General features: G+C 50.6%; 2 protein-coding genes and 1 long non-coding RNA gene across 3 annotated transcripts in view; 2 read left to right on the top strand and 1 right to left on the bottom strand.

The window, feature by feature from the left end:
- The window catches only part of LOC308588810 (uncharacterized protein), a 218927-nt gene that overhangs the window by 185453 nt on the left and 20762 nt on the right, over positions 1-12712 (top strand). The gene's annotated exons all lie outside the window — the stretch shown is intronic.
- LOC308588715 (uncharacterized protein) overlaps positions 1-12712 on the bottom strand; it is an 81366-nt gene that overhangs the window by 48519 nt on the left and 20135 nt on the right. Inside the window, exons 2-3 of the mRNA XM_081197333.1 lie at positions 895-1387; positions 617-698 (exon numbers count right to left, since the gene is read on the bottom strand). Of these exons, the coding sequence (XP_081053459.1) occupies positions 617-698; positions 895-1296 (484 nt within the window). The 5' untranslated portion in view covers positions 1297-1387. The remainder of the gene's footprint in view (positions 1-616; positions 699-894; positions 1388-12712) is intronic.
- LOC308588833 overlaps positions 1-12712 on the top strand; it is a 127399-nt gene that overhangs the window by 106602 nt on the left and 8085 nt on the right. The gene's annotated exons all lie outside the window — the stretch shown is intronic.

Raw genomic sequence — 12712 nt, 5'->3', positions numbered from 1 at the left:
TGCACTGCATTCTGCCACAGAGTCTCCCAGGTCACAAAGCCCTGTAACCCCTTCAGCTTCTGACACCTCCTCTTCCCAGGCTTCTCCCTCTTCCACCTCTGACCACCCATCCCTCTACTTCTTGGGCTCTCAGCAATCTTCCTTCCTGGTTCCCCAGCTGCTTCCTCCCACCATTCCTCTGTCCCCAACCAGTGCATGACATTGCCCCATCCCTCGGCCTCTGTCCCCATAAGGCAGCTTCCCCTGACCTGATCTGGTTCCACAGCTGCTGCTTCCCTTCTGTCCCCATGAAAAGACAGATCAGGAGGTCTTGCCAGCATCATTCTGTCACCTGCAAGAGATAAAAGGTGATCAGGATGCCAGGAGTGCCTGCTTCTCTCACAGGTGAAACAGGGCATCTCTAACTGCAGATGGGCCTTTGAGAAAGCCTTACCTGCTCAGAGCATTTGGACGTTTGTGCCCATTTCATATGTTTGTTGTGCAGAAATACATCTCCCCTCCTCTGGACTCTTTTTCCCAACTGTCTCCCCCCCAAAAGAAGATGAAAAGAACCCTCAGATGAGTTGGAAAACAAACAGAATGAGACCAGACAGAGAAAAACCACCTTCCTCCTTACCCAGTGGCCTCTCTCTGGTGTCCAACGGAGGCCTCTCTGCCTCACAGGAATCCAGGTCCATTTCTGCAAAGAGATCCTTTCCCTGAGAAAGAAACAAGGATTCAAAACAGAGAATGGTGAGAAATATTAGAAAGAGAATGACAAAGACTTGAAGGGTGCAAGATCTCATTCCATGGATGCTTTCCCAGAAAAAGGACGGGCCATCAGCAGAGCATTATGGGATGTTCTCTGTCCTGTTTGGAGCCCCTTGGGCGTATCCAGAGGAAAGACTCTCTCACCTGCTTTCTCTCCTCTGCCTGACTCAGGAGGAAACCTTCGGCCAGGGCCACCGCCTGGGAACTGGTCTCCGCTCCGCATTCCCTCACCCAGCTCTCCATCTCCGGGGGAAGGACAGCCAGGAACTGCTCCAAGATCACCAGGTCCAGCATCTCAGCTTTCGTGTGCCTTTCCGGCTTCAGCCACTGGTGGCAAAAGTGGTAGAGTCGGCTGCAAACCTCTCGGGGTCCTTTGGCCTCCTGGCAGCAGAACTGCCTCAACTGCTGGCTCTGCACCTCTGAGCGGAGGGTGTCCTCCTCACCCAGGATTGTCAGCACTAGGTTTTCCCAGAATACTCCACTTCTCCCAGTTTGGCTGCCATGGCCTCTTCCTGTTCCAGGGCCAGCTGAGTCTCGCTCATCCATCTGTGCTCTCAGGAAGCCTCTGAGAGATCGGAAGGAACACTTTGGACTTCTGCCAAGTTCTGTCTGTCGTAATGAAAAGCTCAAGGAAATCCTACAAAGCAAATACATTGTTCTGTTACAGAATTTGTAGGCCGGGGGCGAGATAGGATGGTTCCCTGAGCAAGCATGGATGAGTCTTGCTGGGAACCAGGACAGGATTGCACAGCATCCCATACCATGAGCTATCTTTTTGAAAAGAAAGAGCAGGAAGAGGAGAATAACTAAGAAACAGTGGGGTCACTCAGAGGAGAAGATGGTGAAATGCAAACAAGGGACACAGAAAGGGCTGAACTCCTCAATGCCTTCTTTGCCTCAGTCTTCTCCGATAAAGAAAACAATGCCCGACCTGAAGAATTTGGAGCAAATGATTCAGCAAAGGAAACACAGCCCAGAATAACTAAGGAGATAGTACAAGAATACTTGGCTAGTTTAGATGTATTCAAGTCTCCAGGGCCAGATGAACTGCATCCAAGAGTATTAAAAGAACTGGCAGATGTGATCTCAGAACCACTGGCAGTCATCTTTGAGAATTCCTGGAGAACAGGCGAAGTCCCGGCAGACTGGAGGAGGGCAAATGTTGTCCCTATGTTCAAAAAGGGGAAAAGAGAGGACCCAAATAATTACCGCCCAGTCAGTCTGACATCAATACCAGGGAAGATTCTGGAGCAGATAATTAAGAAAACAGTCTGTGAGCACCTAGAAAGGAATGCTGTGATCACCAATAGTCAGCATGGATTTCTGAAAAATAAGTCATGTCAGACTAACCTGATCTCGTTTTTTGACAGAATTACAAGCCTGGTAGATGAAGGGAACTCAGTGGATATAGCCTACCTTGATTTCAGTAAGGCATTTGACAAGGTGCCCCATGATATTCTTGTAAAGAAGCTGGTAAAATGTGGTCTTGACTATGCTACCACTCAGTGGATTTGTAACTGGCTGACTGACCGAACCCAAAGGGTGCTCATCAATGGTTCCTCTTCATCCTGGAGAACAGTGACTAGTGGGGTGCCACAGGGTTCTGTCTTGGGCCCGGTCTTATTCAACATCTTTATCAACGACTTGGATGATGGACTCAAGGGCATCCTGATCAAATTTGCAGATGACACCAAACTGGGAGGGGTGGCTAACACCCCAGAGGACAGGATCACACTTCAAAACGACCTTGACAGATTAGAGAACTGGGCCAAAACAAACAAGATGAATTTTAACAGGGAGAAATGTAAAGTATTGCACTTGGGCAAAAAAAATGAGAGGCACAAATACAAGATGGGTGACACCTGGCTTGAGAGCAGTAAATGTGAAAAGGATCTAGGAGTCTTGGTTGACCACAAACTTGACATGAGCCAACAGTGTGACGCGGCAGCTAAAAAAGCCAATGCAATTCTGGGCCTCATCAATAGGAGTATAGCATCTAGATCAAGGGAAGTAATAGTGCCACTGTATTCTGCTCTGGTCAGACCTCACCTGGAGTACTGTGTCCAGTTCTGGGCACCACAGTTCAAGAAGGACACTGACAAACTGGAACGTGTCCAGAGGAGGGCAACCAAAATGGTCAAAGGCCTGGAAACGATGCCTTATGAGGAACGGCTAAGGGAGCTGGGCATGTTTAGCCTGGAGAAGAGGAGGTTAAGGGGTGATATGATAGCCATGTTCAAATATATAAAAGGATGTCACATAGAGGAGGGAGAAAGGTTGTTTTCTGCTGCTCCAGAGAAGCAGACACGGAGCAATGGAGCCAAACTACAAGAAAGAAGATTCCACCTAAACATTAGGAAGAACTTCCTGACAGTAAGAGCTGTTCGACAGTGGAATTTGCTGCCAAGGAGTGTGGTGGAGTCTCCTGCTTTGGAGGTCTTTAAGCAGAGGCTTGACAACCATATGTCAGGAGTGCTCTGATGGTGTTTCCTGCTTGGCAGGGGGTTGGACTCGATGGCCCTTGTGGTCTCTTCCAACTCTATGATTCTATGATTCTAAGTCTCTAGCCTTCTAGCATTGCAAAATGTGGAGGCAACTGAAGGGATTTCTGTGAGATTAATCAACCTGGTTTCTGCTGCCTTCCAGTCAATGCATGAAGTCAGAACAGACTGACAAGATAGTTATTTGTATCTTGTGAAAAATGGATGCTTGGCTCTAGTGGGGGTCCTCACCCGGGGGTCCTCAGGAGTTCTTCCCCCCCCCCCCGCTTCTGTCTCCTTTTCTTGCACTTGGACTCTCTGCCACTCTCCAGACAGACTCCTGGGGTGGGGTCCCTTTTTCTTTGCTCTGAGGGCCAGGTATGTATCTGATCAACCCCCTGAGGGCCAAGTGGGCAGGGCCAAAGACATCTCCCTTGATATTTAGGCGGGTAATTTATTATTATTATTCTGTTCACACACACACAGCCATTGATGCCAAGGTCCCTTGATGCTCAGTGAGTAGCAGCGCCCATTTCCGGCTGCTTTGCCAGCAACAATCCCTTTGGGACAGAGAGGATGTGGTCCTGGGATGCCATGCTCTGGGTGCGAGGGAATTGCTGCAGTGGCCTCCGTGGGGAGCTGCCCTGGGAGACGACTGGGAAACTGGTTTGCAATGCAGCAGCCAGACTAGGGGCTGGGATCCCTCTCTTTATTCCTGGCCTTTCTCTCCCACCTTTCCTTCCTTCCTTCCTTCCTTCACGTGGGGTTTTCTTTTTTTGGGGGGAGGGGCTTGTCCACCTCCTCGTCCAGCTTTGGAAAACCATTTGCACATGTTTCCTCTGTCGTGCAATGAGGCTGAGCGATGTCACACAGAGTTAAAGTTGTTGGAGTTGGAACTTAACTGGTTAAGTTGTTCCCATGATGCCTCACCATTCTGACGTCAGCTGTAGAAGCTGGGAGGAGTTTTTGGGAGGAGTTTGTCAGTCCCACTTTGAACTTTGTGGGGAAAAGACGTGGTCTTGGTATGGCTGCTAATAGCCCTGGAAATACCTGAGAAATGTTGGAAATAAATGCTGTATAGAGACAAACGGGACTCTGTGTGTTTGTCTGGGAGCTGATCCAGCAGGTGACAGTTTACAACGCTGTGCGAAGCTCTGCTGACCGTGACGAAGAAGAGCTGGGGTGGAAGCGTGCCGGGCAGCAATAAACCGCTAATCGAGGTTTGTAAATCAATTAGCGGGGGTCACGGCTAATAAAACAGCACAGGTTATGGGTCATCACCGCTTGTAAAACTGTCGGGAGCTTTGATCTGCGATGTCGAGCAGGGGGCCGGCAGGAGGCGGAAGGACTTTGTGCCTGATGTTAAGAGGCAAAGGAGCAGCTGCGGCGTTTGAAAGCAGCTGGCTGCAAACCGCCAGAGAAGTGCCTGCGTTGCTGTGGAGCCAAGGAGCTGAGAGCAGCAAAGAATCGTTTCTCCGGACGGGTGCTGGATGAGCTGGTGATCTTGTGAGTACAGCTTGGGGGCCCCTTGGGAGAACGGAAGAGGATGGCAGGCTGCCAGGTCTTGGAGGACTGTGGGAGGCTCACTTTAAGAAGTTGGGCAGCCTGGCTGCTGATCTAAAGTCTACTGTTCTGGGTGCCAGGAAGCCAGAGGCCGTTCAGCGCTCCAGGGTGTTTGTGAGGCTGGAGGCGGAAAGCAAAGGCCGGGAGATGGCTGCTTCAGAACAGAAAGACAAGATGGCGCTGATCACCTACGTGAGAGCCGGTGCACAGCTGGGAAAGGCTGTGGGCCCCAGAGGGGGGGCAAAGGGACTATTGGCACTTGGAAATGTCCTGCTGTGTTTGCTGTGAAGCTTCAGCAGGAGGCCAGAGCCCTGGAGAAGGAATTCAAAAGCCTAAAGATGGCTGGAGCCCCTGTCCCTGATGCTTTAGCCACAAGGAGTGCTGCTGAGCAGGTAGGGGGGGCGGAAGGTTTCCAAAGGCACGTTCAAAGTTTTCCACTGTACGTGCTGGAATGAAGCGGCAATTCAGGGGGGGCGGATCTGGCAAGAGGTGCTTTTCCGGGAGGAGGAAGGCCAAGCCAGCTGGGAGGAGCCCCAGGCAGTGTTTTTCCACTGGAGTTCAACGTCTGCGTAGCAGTTGCCCCCACCGGAGCAGAGAGACAAGACAGGATGTTGCCAAGGTCAAACTGCTGAATTCTCATGGGAACCAGTCGGGTTTCCATGGCAACTGGTCTGAAAAAAAACAACCAGGCGTGAGACTGAGGCTGGTGAACGTGCCAGGTGCCAGCAAGAGACTCGTGGGACAAGGCCAGAGCAGAGTGTTGTTATTGGCTCTGCTGCTAATTGCAACTTGATTCCAGAGACATCTGCTGGGAAGCTGCGGAAATGCAGGGCTGTTTTGACAGGGATGACTGTTTTATTCACAGACGGAACACAAAAAAGGCAGTCTGTGGTGTGGCTAACGTGTTTTTTCTCTCCTTCACAGGAGGAGCTAGAGATCTGCGTTGTGCCGGGACTGAAGTGTTGTCTTTTATATGTATCAGCTCTAATGAAGCAGGGATACAATGCTCGTTTTGAAAATGACACCTGTTCCATTTTCAGAGGAGGGAGACAACGGGTCAACATGCAGAGGGAGAACAACGTCTTTGTTCTGGAGTCACCTCTGGAGGGTTGTGGGAATGCTGGTAAAGCACAGGTGCAGTGTGCTAAGATTCCCAGTCATGTGCAAAAGTTGCACAGGTGCACAAAAGGGTGTAAAATCACACAATGTGGGAGGTCCCAAGGGTACAGGACATGCAAGGGTGCAAAGGTGCTTGGTTTTCCCGGGTTTGGGAGGGTAACCGAAGAGCCCTTTGGGCTGGTTCTCACAGATCTGTCAGGACCCAAGAGGTCTGAGAGTCTGGGTGAGGCCAGGTATGTGCTGTCGCTGACAGGTGGCCACAGCCAGGTTGGCTGGAGTTTCTCTCTCAAATCAGAGGGGGAGGTGACGCAACTGATCCAGGATTGGGTTGCGGAGGTGGAACTAAGGTTCTCCACCAGGGTGCAAGGGTTCAAGAGCGACCGAGGGTCACAGTTTACTGGGTCTGCTCTGGAGGAGTTTTTCAAGGAAAAGGGAATACGTCACCAGGTGACGGGTGCAAAGTCTTCTCAAGGGAGAAGGGAGGCTGTGGCTGAACCCAGTGACGGGGACCAGGTCCAGAATCAGGGTTCAGATCCCGGTGATGGGGACCAGGTCCAGGGTCAGGGTTCAGGGCAGGTTTGGGCATCTCCAAGGGTTGTGAAAGGAGTGTCCAGGTGTGAGGCTTCATCTCCGGTAATGGAGAAAGCTCACGGAAGGGTTGTCAAGTCAGAGGGGGAAACGTCTGACGGAGAAGACACAACTGCTGGCCCTAATGGGTCAGTAGGGTATCAGGTCACAGGTGCGTGGAAAAGTGTCGCACAGTGTGATTCTGGGAGTGTTGAAGGGGTTCAACGGGTGCCTGGGAAAGATGCTGGGAAAGAGCACAAGGCAAAGGGGAAGGTGTTGAACTCAAAAAGGTGTGGTCAGAATGTGATGCAAGGGGGGGTGTTGGAGTTGGAACTTAACTGGTTAAGTTGTTCCCATGATGCCTCACCATTCTGACGTCAGCTGTAGAAGCTGGGAGGAGTTTTTGGGAGGAGTTTGTCAGTCCCACTTTGAACTTTGTGGGGAAAAGACGTGGTCTTGGTATGGCTGCTAATAGCCCTGGAAATACCTGAGAAATGTTGGAAATAAATGCTGTATAGAGACAAACGGGACTCTGTGTGTTTGTCTGGGAGCTGATCCAGCAGGTGACAGTTTACAACGCTGTGCGAAGCTCTGCTGACCGTGACGAAGAAGAGCTGGGGTGGAAGCGTGCCGGGCAGCAATAAACCGCTAATCGAGGTTTGTAAATCAATTAGCGGGGGTCACGGCTAATAAAACAGCACAAAAGTCCCAGGGACTCCTTTGTTTAAAGAAGGGAGATCTTTTCTGAAGGGGGGGCGGAGGGCCAAATGAGTTTGGGATCCTCTGATCTCCAGGAAGGAGAGCGTGGCAGACCTGGCCCCTCCCGGATCAGGCCCCCCAGGCATCCTCCCCTGCTGCAGCCCTGGGACCCCCCCTCTCCCCACTGCACCCTCTGGGGGGAGAGAGAGGAGACTCACCAGATCCCAGGAGGGGACAGCGAGGCAGCCCTTGCAGGAGAGACCCCAAAGCAAGGAAAGGACTGGGGAGGGAGGGGCCTTGGCTCTGGAGGACCTGGCCCCCTCTTGCTTCCTGGCCTCTCTAGGAAGGCAGCTCACTTCCCTTTAACCCTTGCCAAGCCGAGTCCCTCCAGCTCAGCCCTCTCTCGCTTGGCAGAACCTCAGATTTCTATTATTTTTTATGGATTGGGGGGCGCAGCTGCCCCCCTGGCTAGGCCACTGCCCAGATATCCTTTTGGGGGTTGAAGCCTTACTTCTGGATCCTTGAGCCTGAGCTCATTCGCCCGCTGAACTCTTGGAACAGGGAGGAGACAAAGATCACCAGGGAACGGACTTCCTCAGAGAAAAGAGTTTATTGCATTCTGCGCAGAGGCAGCTAGCGGGATAATTCCCAAAGACTGGCCCACCTACATAGCACTTGGCAAGCAAATTTATACTTTTGCTACACCCGTCCCTCCTTCAATCAACGGGCAGCTTCACCTTCATTACCTTATATGGCTGACTTCCTTATTCTCTCCTTTGTTCTCTTCTCGGACCATATTTGGTTAACCTTTCTTTTGCCTGCGTGACACTTCCTTATGCATACGTGGCATACATGACACAAGCTATTGCAAATCAGGCCGTTGCTAATGGAAATTAAGCCCTCTCTTGCTTTAGGGTGATGCTCTTGGTTGGACTCTGAGCATCTCCCTCCCTTGGCCAGAAACCAGAGGAAGAGCTTGCAGGGAAAAGGGCTTTGCAGGAGGCAAGGAAGCTCCTCCTAGAATTCAGGAGTGGAGAGATAGGAGGGGATCCCAGGGTCATCTAGTCCAACCCCCAGCAATGCAGGAATCTCCGCTAAAGCATCCATGGCAGATGGCCGTCCGATCTCTGCTTAGAAACCTCCAAGGAAGAAGAGTCCACCACCTCCCAAGGGAGACCTTTCCCCTGCCCAACTGCTCTTAGGTGTCCCTCAAGGCAGCGGGTCCTGAGTTCTAGCCCTGCTGAAACAATCGCACTGGCTGCCAAGGAGGAACCAAGCGAAGTTCAAAATAAATAAATCCTATTCTCATCATAAATGAGTAATACTTTCCTATGCATGCTTTTTATGCTAATATACAAAAGTATGCCATTTCCCTTTCCAGAAATGCTTACCGTATTTTTCGTCCCATAGGACGCTCTGTCCCATAGGACGCACCTAGTTTTTTGGGGGGGAAATAAAGGAAATTCCCCCCCTTTATTTCCCCCCCCAAAAGCCGGTCGGGGAAACCGAACCAGGTCGAGGAACAGCGGGATGGCGGTGCTGCGCCTCCCTGCTGTCCCCCGAACTTGTGGGGCTAACAGATGTCTGCCCGGCGCGAGGGGCGCTCTGCTTCAGGGCGCCCCGCCCGTCAGGCAGCAGGCTGCTATCCGCAGCGTGGGGAGCCCTGTGGGGAACTCCTGCAGGGCTCCCCACGCTGCGGATGTCTGTCCGGTGCACGGGGTGCGCTGCTTCAGGGCGCCTCGCCCGCCGGGCGGCAGGCTGCTATCCGCAGCATGGGGAGCCCTGCGGGGAACTCCCGCAGGGCTGTGTAGGCTGTGGAGGTGTTCCCGAAGCGCCGGGCGCTCTGCTTTCAGCGCACCCGGCGCTCCGGGAAGCAGGCTACTATCCACAGCCTAGACAGCCCTGTGGGAACTCCCGCAGGGCTGCCTAGGCTGCGGATGTCTTACTGAAGCCTGGAGAGCGAGAGGGGTTGGTGCGCACCGACCCCTCTCGCTCTCCAAGCTTCGGCGAAAGCCTGCATTCACCCCATAGGACGCACCCAGATTTCCCCTTCATTTTTGGAGGGGGAAAAGTGCGTCCTATAGGGCGAAAAATACGGTAATTGCTAATTCAATGGGCTGAAAATGGATTGTTGTTATTTTTATGAGTTACAGATAGGTAGCCGTGTTGGTCTGTCATAGTCAAAATAAAAAAAATTCCTTCCAGTAGCACCTTAAAGACCAACTAAGTTAGCTCTTGGTATGAGCTTTCGTGTGCATGGACACTGGTATCTGAAGAAGTGTGCATGCACACGAAAGCTCATACCAAGAACTAACTTAGTTGCTCTTTAAGGTGCTACTGGAAGGAATTTTTTTATTTTGTTATTTTTATGTTTAGGGAAGCTTTTGATATTTGATGGACTATTGTATTTTAATATTTTGTTGGAAGCCGCCCAGAGTGGCTGGGGAACTCAGCCAGATGGGTGGGGTACTATTATTATTATTATTATTATTATTATTATTATTATTATTATTATTAAATTTGATTAGGTGAGTGTTCTCCTTTCTAAATACTTCCATCTCCCCAAGAGGCTCCCAAGGCTACTCATCCTCTGCATTTGATAACAGACCTAACTGAAAAGAACGGCTTCCTCTTCTGGTGACACCAGAGAATTCTAGAAGAAATTCACCCTTTCCATAGCACTATGGATGCACGATTCCCACAGACAAGTTTCTTGGCAAGACAAGGGCCTTCGCTGGCCATAGAGTGTCCTCCTCGGCATCCCCAACGAAGGAGCTGGGTTGCAAGAGCTGCAGCTAATGGGGGGGCTGTCCTCCCCCCTCCCATCTCACCTGGCTGCTAGGTAGGAAAGCAAGACCCAGAGAGAGTTGTGGGAAACCCCGAAACCAGCTTGCTCTGTGCCGGAGCCAAAGCTGCGACTAATAGAGAAGCAAGATCTGTTCGGGTCTTGATGCTGTGAGCCCCTCCGTCCTACACTCCGGTTGTGTATTCGAGTAAATAAAACTAGATATCATAAAGACAACACAGTCTCCGCTGCCTTTCGTTCCAAGGAAACCGAAGATGGGGAAACGCCTGGGACCCCTGGAATCTCACTGCTCAGATTGGGGTAGTTTGCAAATACAAACACACACACAATAATTTGTGCCTGTGTTCCTAATAGATAACTAAGTGTGAAGAGCATGCAGTGGCGTAGCGTGGGTTGTCAGCACCCGGGGCAAGGCAAGTAATTTGCGCCCCCTAACCCGTGGATTTTAGCACTCGAGTCTCTTCCACTAGATTAGCGCCCCCCCCCAGATGTTGCGGCCGGTGCGGCCGGCCCCCGCTGCACCCCCCACGCTACGCCACTGAGAGCATGCCATGTGCTTCAGCAACAGCCCTCCTGTAAAATAGGAAATGCACCCCCCATTGCTGGTCGACTCAAAAAAGCAATAAGGGAATCTGCACTGGTGTCCCATGAGGTCTGTGGGGCCCTTAAGTAAGAGGAGCCACTTTTAATAACTGAATTAAAGAAATTTTAACATAATCAAACATTTAAATTACATATATTAGAATGAAGGTTATAACATTTGTCTCTTCCTTCTCATTTTTACCTCATAACTGCATTTTCTGTTTGTATTTGTCCATTGTAAGTGTATCACTCAAATCCTGCCAGTGAGTTCATTTCTATGCATTGTTTCTGTATATACATCTTAAAAGGTTCCCAATCCTTTTAAAAGTCATTATTGTCCTTATCTTTAAGTCTCTGAATTAACTTCGCCATTTCAGCGTATTCCATCAACTTTTCTTGCCATTGTTCTTTCGCTGGTTTTTCATTGCCTTTCCATCTTTGAGCTAGTAAAATTCTGGCCGCTGTTGTCACATACATGAATAGATTTTCCTTATCTTTTGGTAAATCCTTCCCTAAAATTCCTAATAAAAACGCTTCTGATCTTTTAACAAAGGTTATCTTAAAACTTTTTTTTCATTTCATTATAGATCATCTCCCAGTAGGTGGAGCCAGGTGGGCCCAGGTCCAGGTGAGGGGGGGTTGCCATGGTGACAAGGACCACAGACTTGCAGGCGGCCATTTTGGGTTAGTAGTGAGGCGAGTGGAGGAGAGAGCAGTTGGTGGCAGTTGATGGAGGACAAGGCGAGGCAAACAGTGGATTCTTATTTTCTCAGTTTCTTATTTCATTTATTACTTGTTTTTCTCTTCTTGAAGATGTGCCACAGGCTTTCTTCATCCAGCAATGGTGAGTATTGGAGGAAACAAGAGTAGGGAGAGAATAGCTGTCAACGTTTCCCTTTTTTAATGGAAATTCCCTTTTTCCGAATAGGATTCCTCGCAAGAAAAGGGAAAAGTTGACAGCTATGAGGGAGAGGATCCCAAAGACCTGGTCCCCGCTGCCGGGACTCTCAGTTGCGAGGAACTGACAGCCTGACTTTTGCTGGAGCCAGAACAAGATCTCTTGCTCCAGGTGATGCAGAGCTGCCAGGCAGCTGCCCTGAGAGGCCTCCATGCCCTTCAGGTGTCCAAGCACCGGACAGCAGAGGCCGTTCTGGGGCTGCCGGAGAGGAGGACCCTGCTGGCTTACGTTCAGGTATCCTGTCTGAAAGGGGAATCAACTTAGGGACTTCCTGTGAAATTCTGCGTCAGGGATGCTGTTCCTAGAATGGAGGTACGTGCAACAGGTCAGTCGCGATCTACTGGTGGATCCACAACTCTGGTCACTGCTCCCTGAGAAAAGCTCAACAACTCTGGGCAAAGACAATGGGTAGATGACTGGCAGGTTTTTTATTACTGGGAGTTAGTAACGTCTCTTGGAAGTTGGACGTCCCTGCTATAATGCATAGGTATATACACACAAAACAAAACCTGATAAAATTCATAACAATCCATTAAAAAAAACAAACTACTCAGAGACAATTCAGAGTGGGAGAACTCTGAAATTTACCTGTGGAAAGAATCTTGCATGTTAGATTTGGACCTTGGCAACCTTTCTTCCATTGTTGATGGTTCAGTACTTCACCATTATTTCCCCTTTGGGACCCCCTGGGGCAAAGATTTGGGGCAACCAACCATTTTACACAAACACACAAAAGGGGTCCTTCTCACTGCAGTTCCCTTAAAGGTAAAGGTACCGCTGCCCGTACGGGCCAGTCTTGCCAGACTCTAGGGTTGTGTGCCCATCTCACTCAAGAGGCCGGGGGCCAGCGCTGTCCAAAGACACTTCCGGGTCACGTGGCCAGCGTGACATCGCTGCTCTGGCGAACCAGAGCCGCACACGGAAACACCGTTTACCTTCCCGCTTGTAAGCGGTCCCTATTTATCTACTTGCACCCGGGGGTGCTTTCAAACTGCTAGGTTGGCAGGCGCTGGGACCGAACGACGGGAGCGCACCCCGCCGCAGGGATTCAAACCGCTGACCTTTCGATCGGCAAGCCCTAGGTGCTGAGGCTTTTACCCACAGCGCCACCTGCAGTTCCCTTAATGGCTCCCAATTTTACAAAAAGAAATTTGAATCAAGTTTCATGAGCAGAGCATAGCTTTGTCA

The sequence above is a fragment of the Podarcis bocagei genome (genome assembly GCF_964188305.1).
Source record: "Podarcis bocagei genome assembly, chromosome: 6".
In the NCBI taxonomy this organism is placed as follows: Eukaryota; Metazoa; Chordata; class Lepidosauria; order Squamata; family Lacertidae; genus Podarcis; species Podarcis bocagei.
Note: the sequence above shows the minus strand (reverse complement) of the source record. Positions and strands in the feature narration are given on the sequence as shown.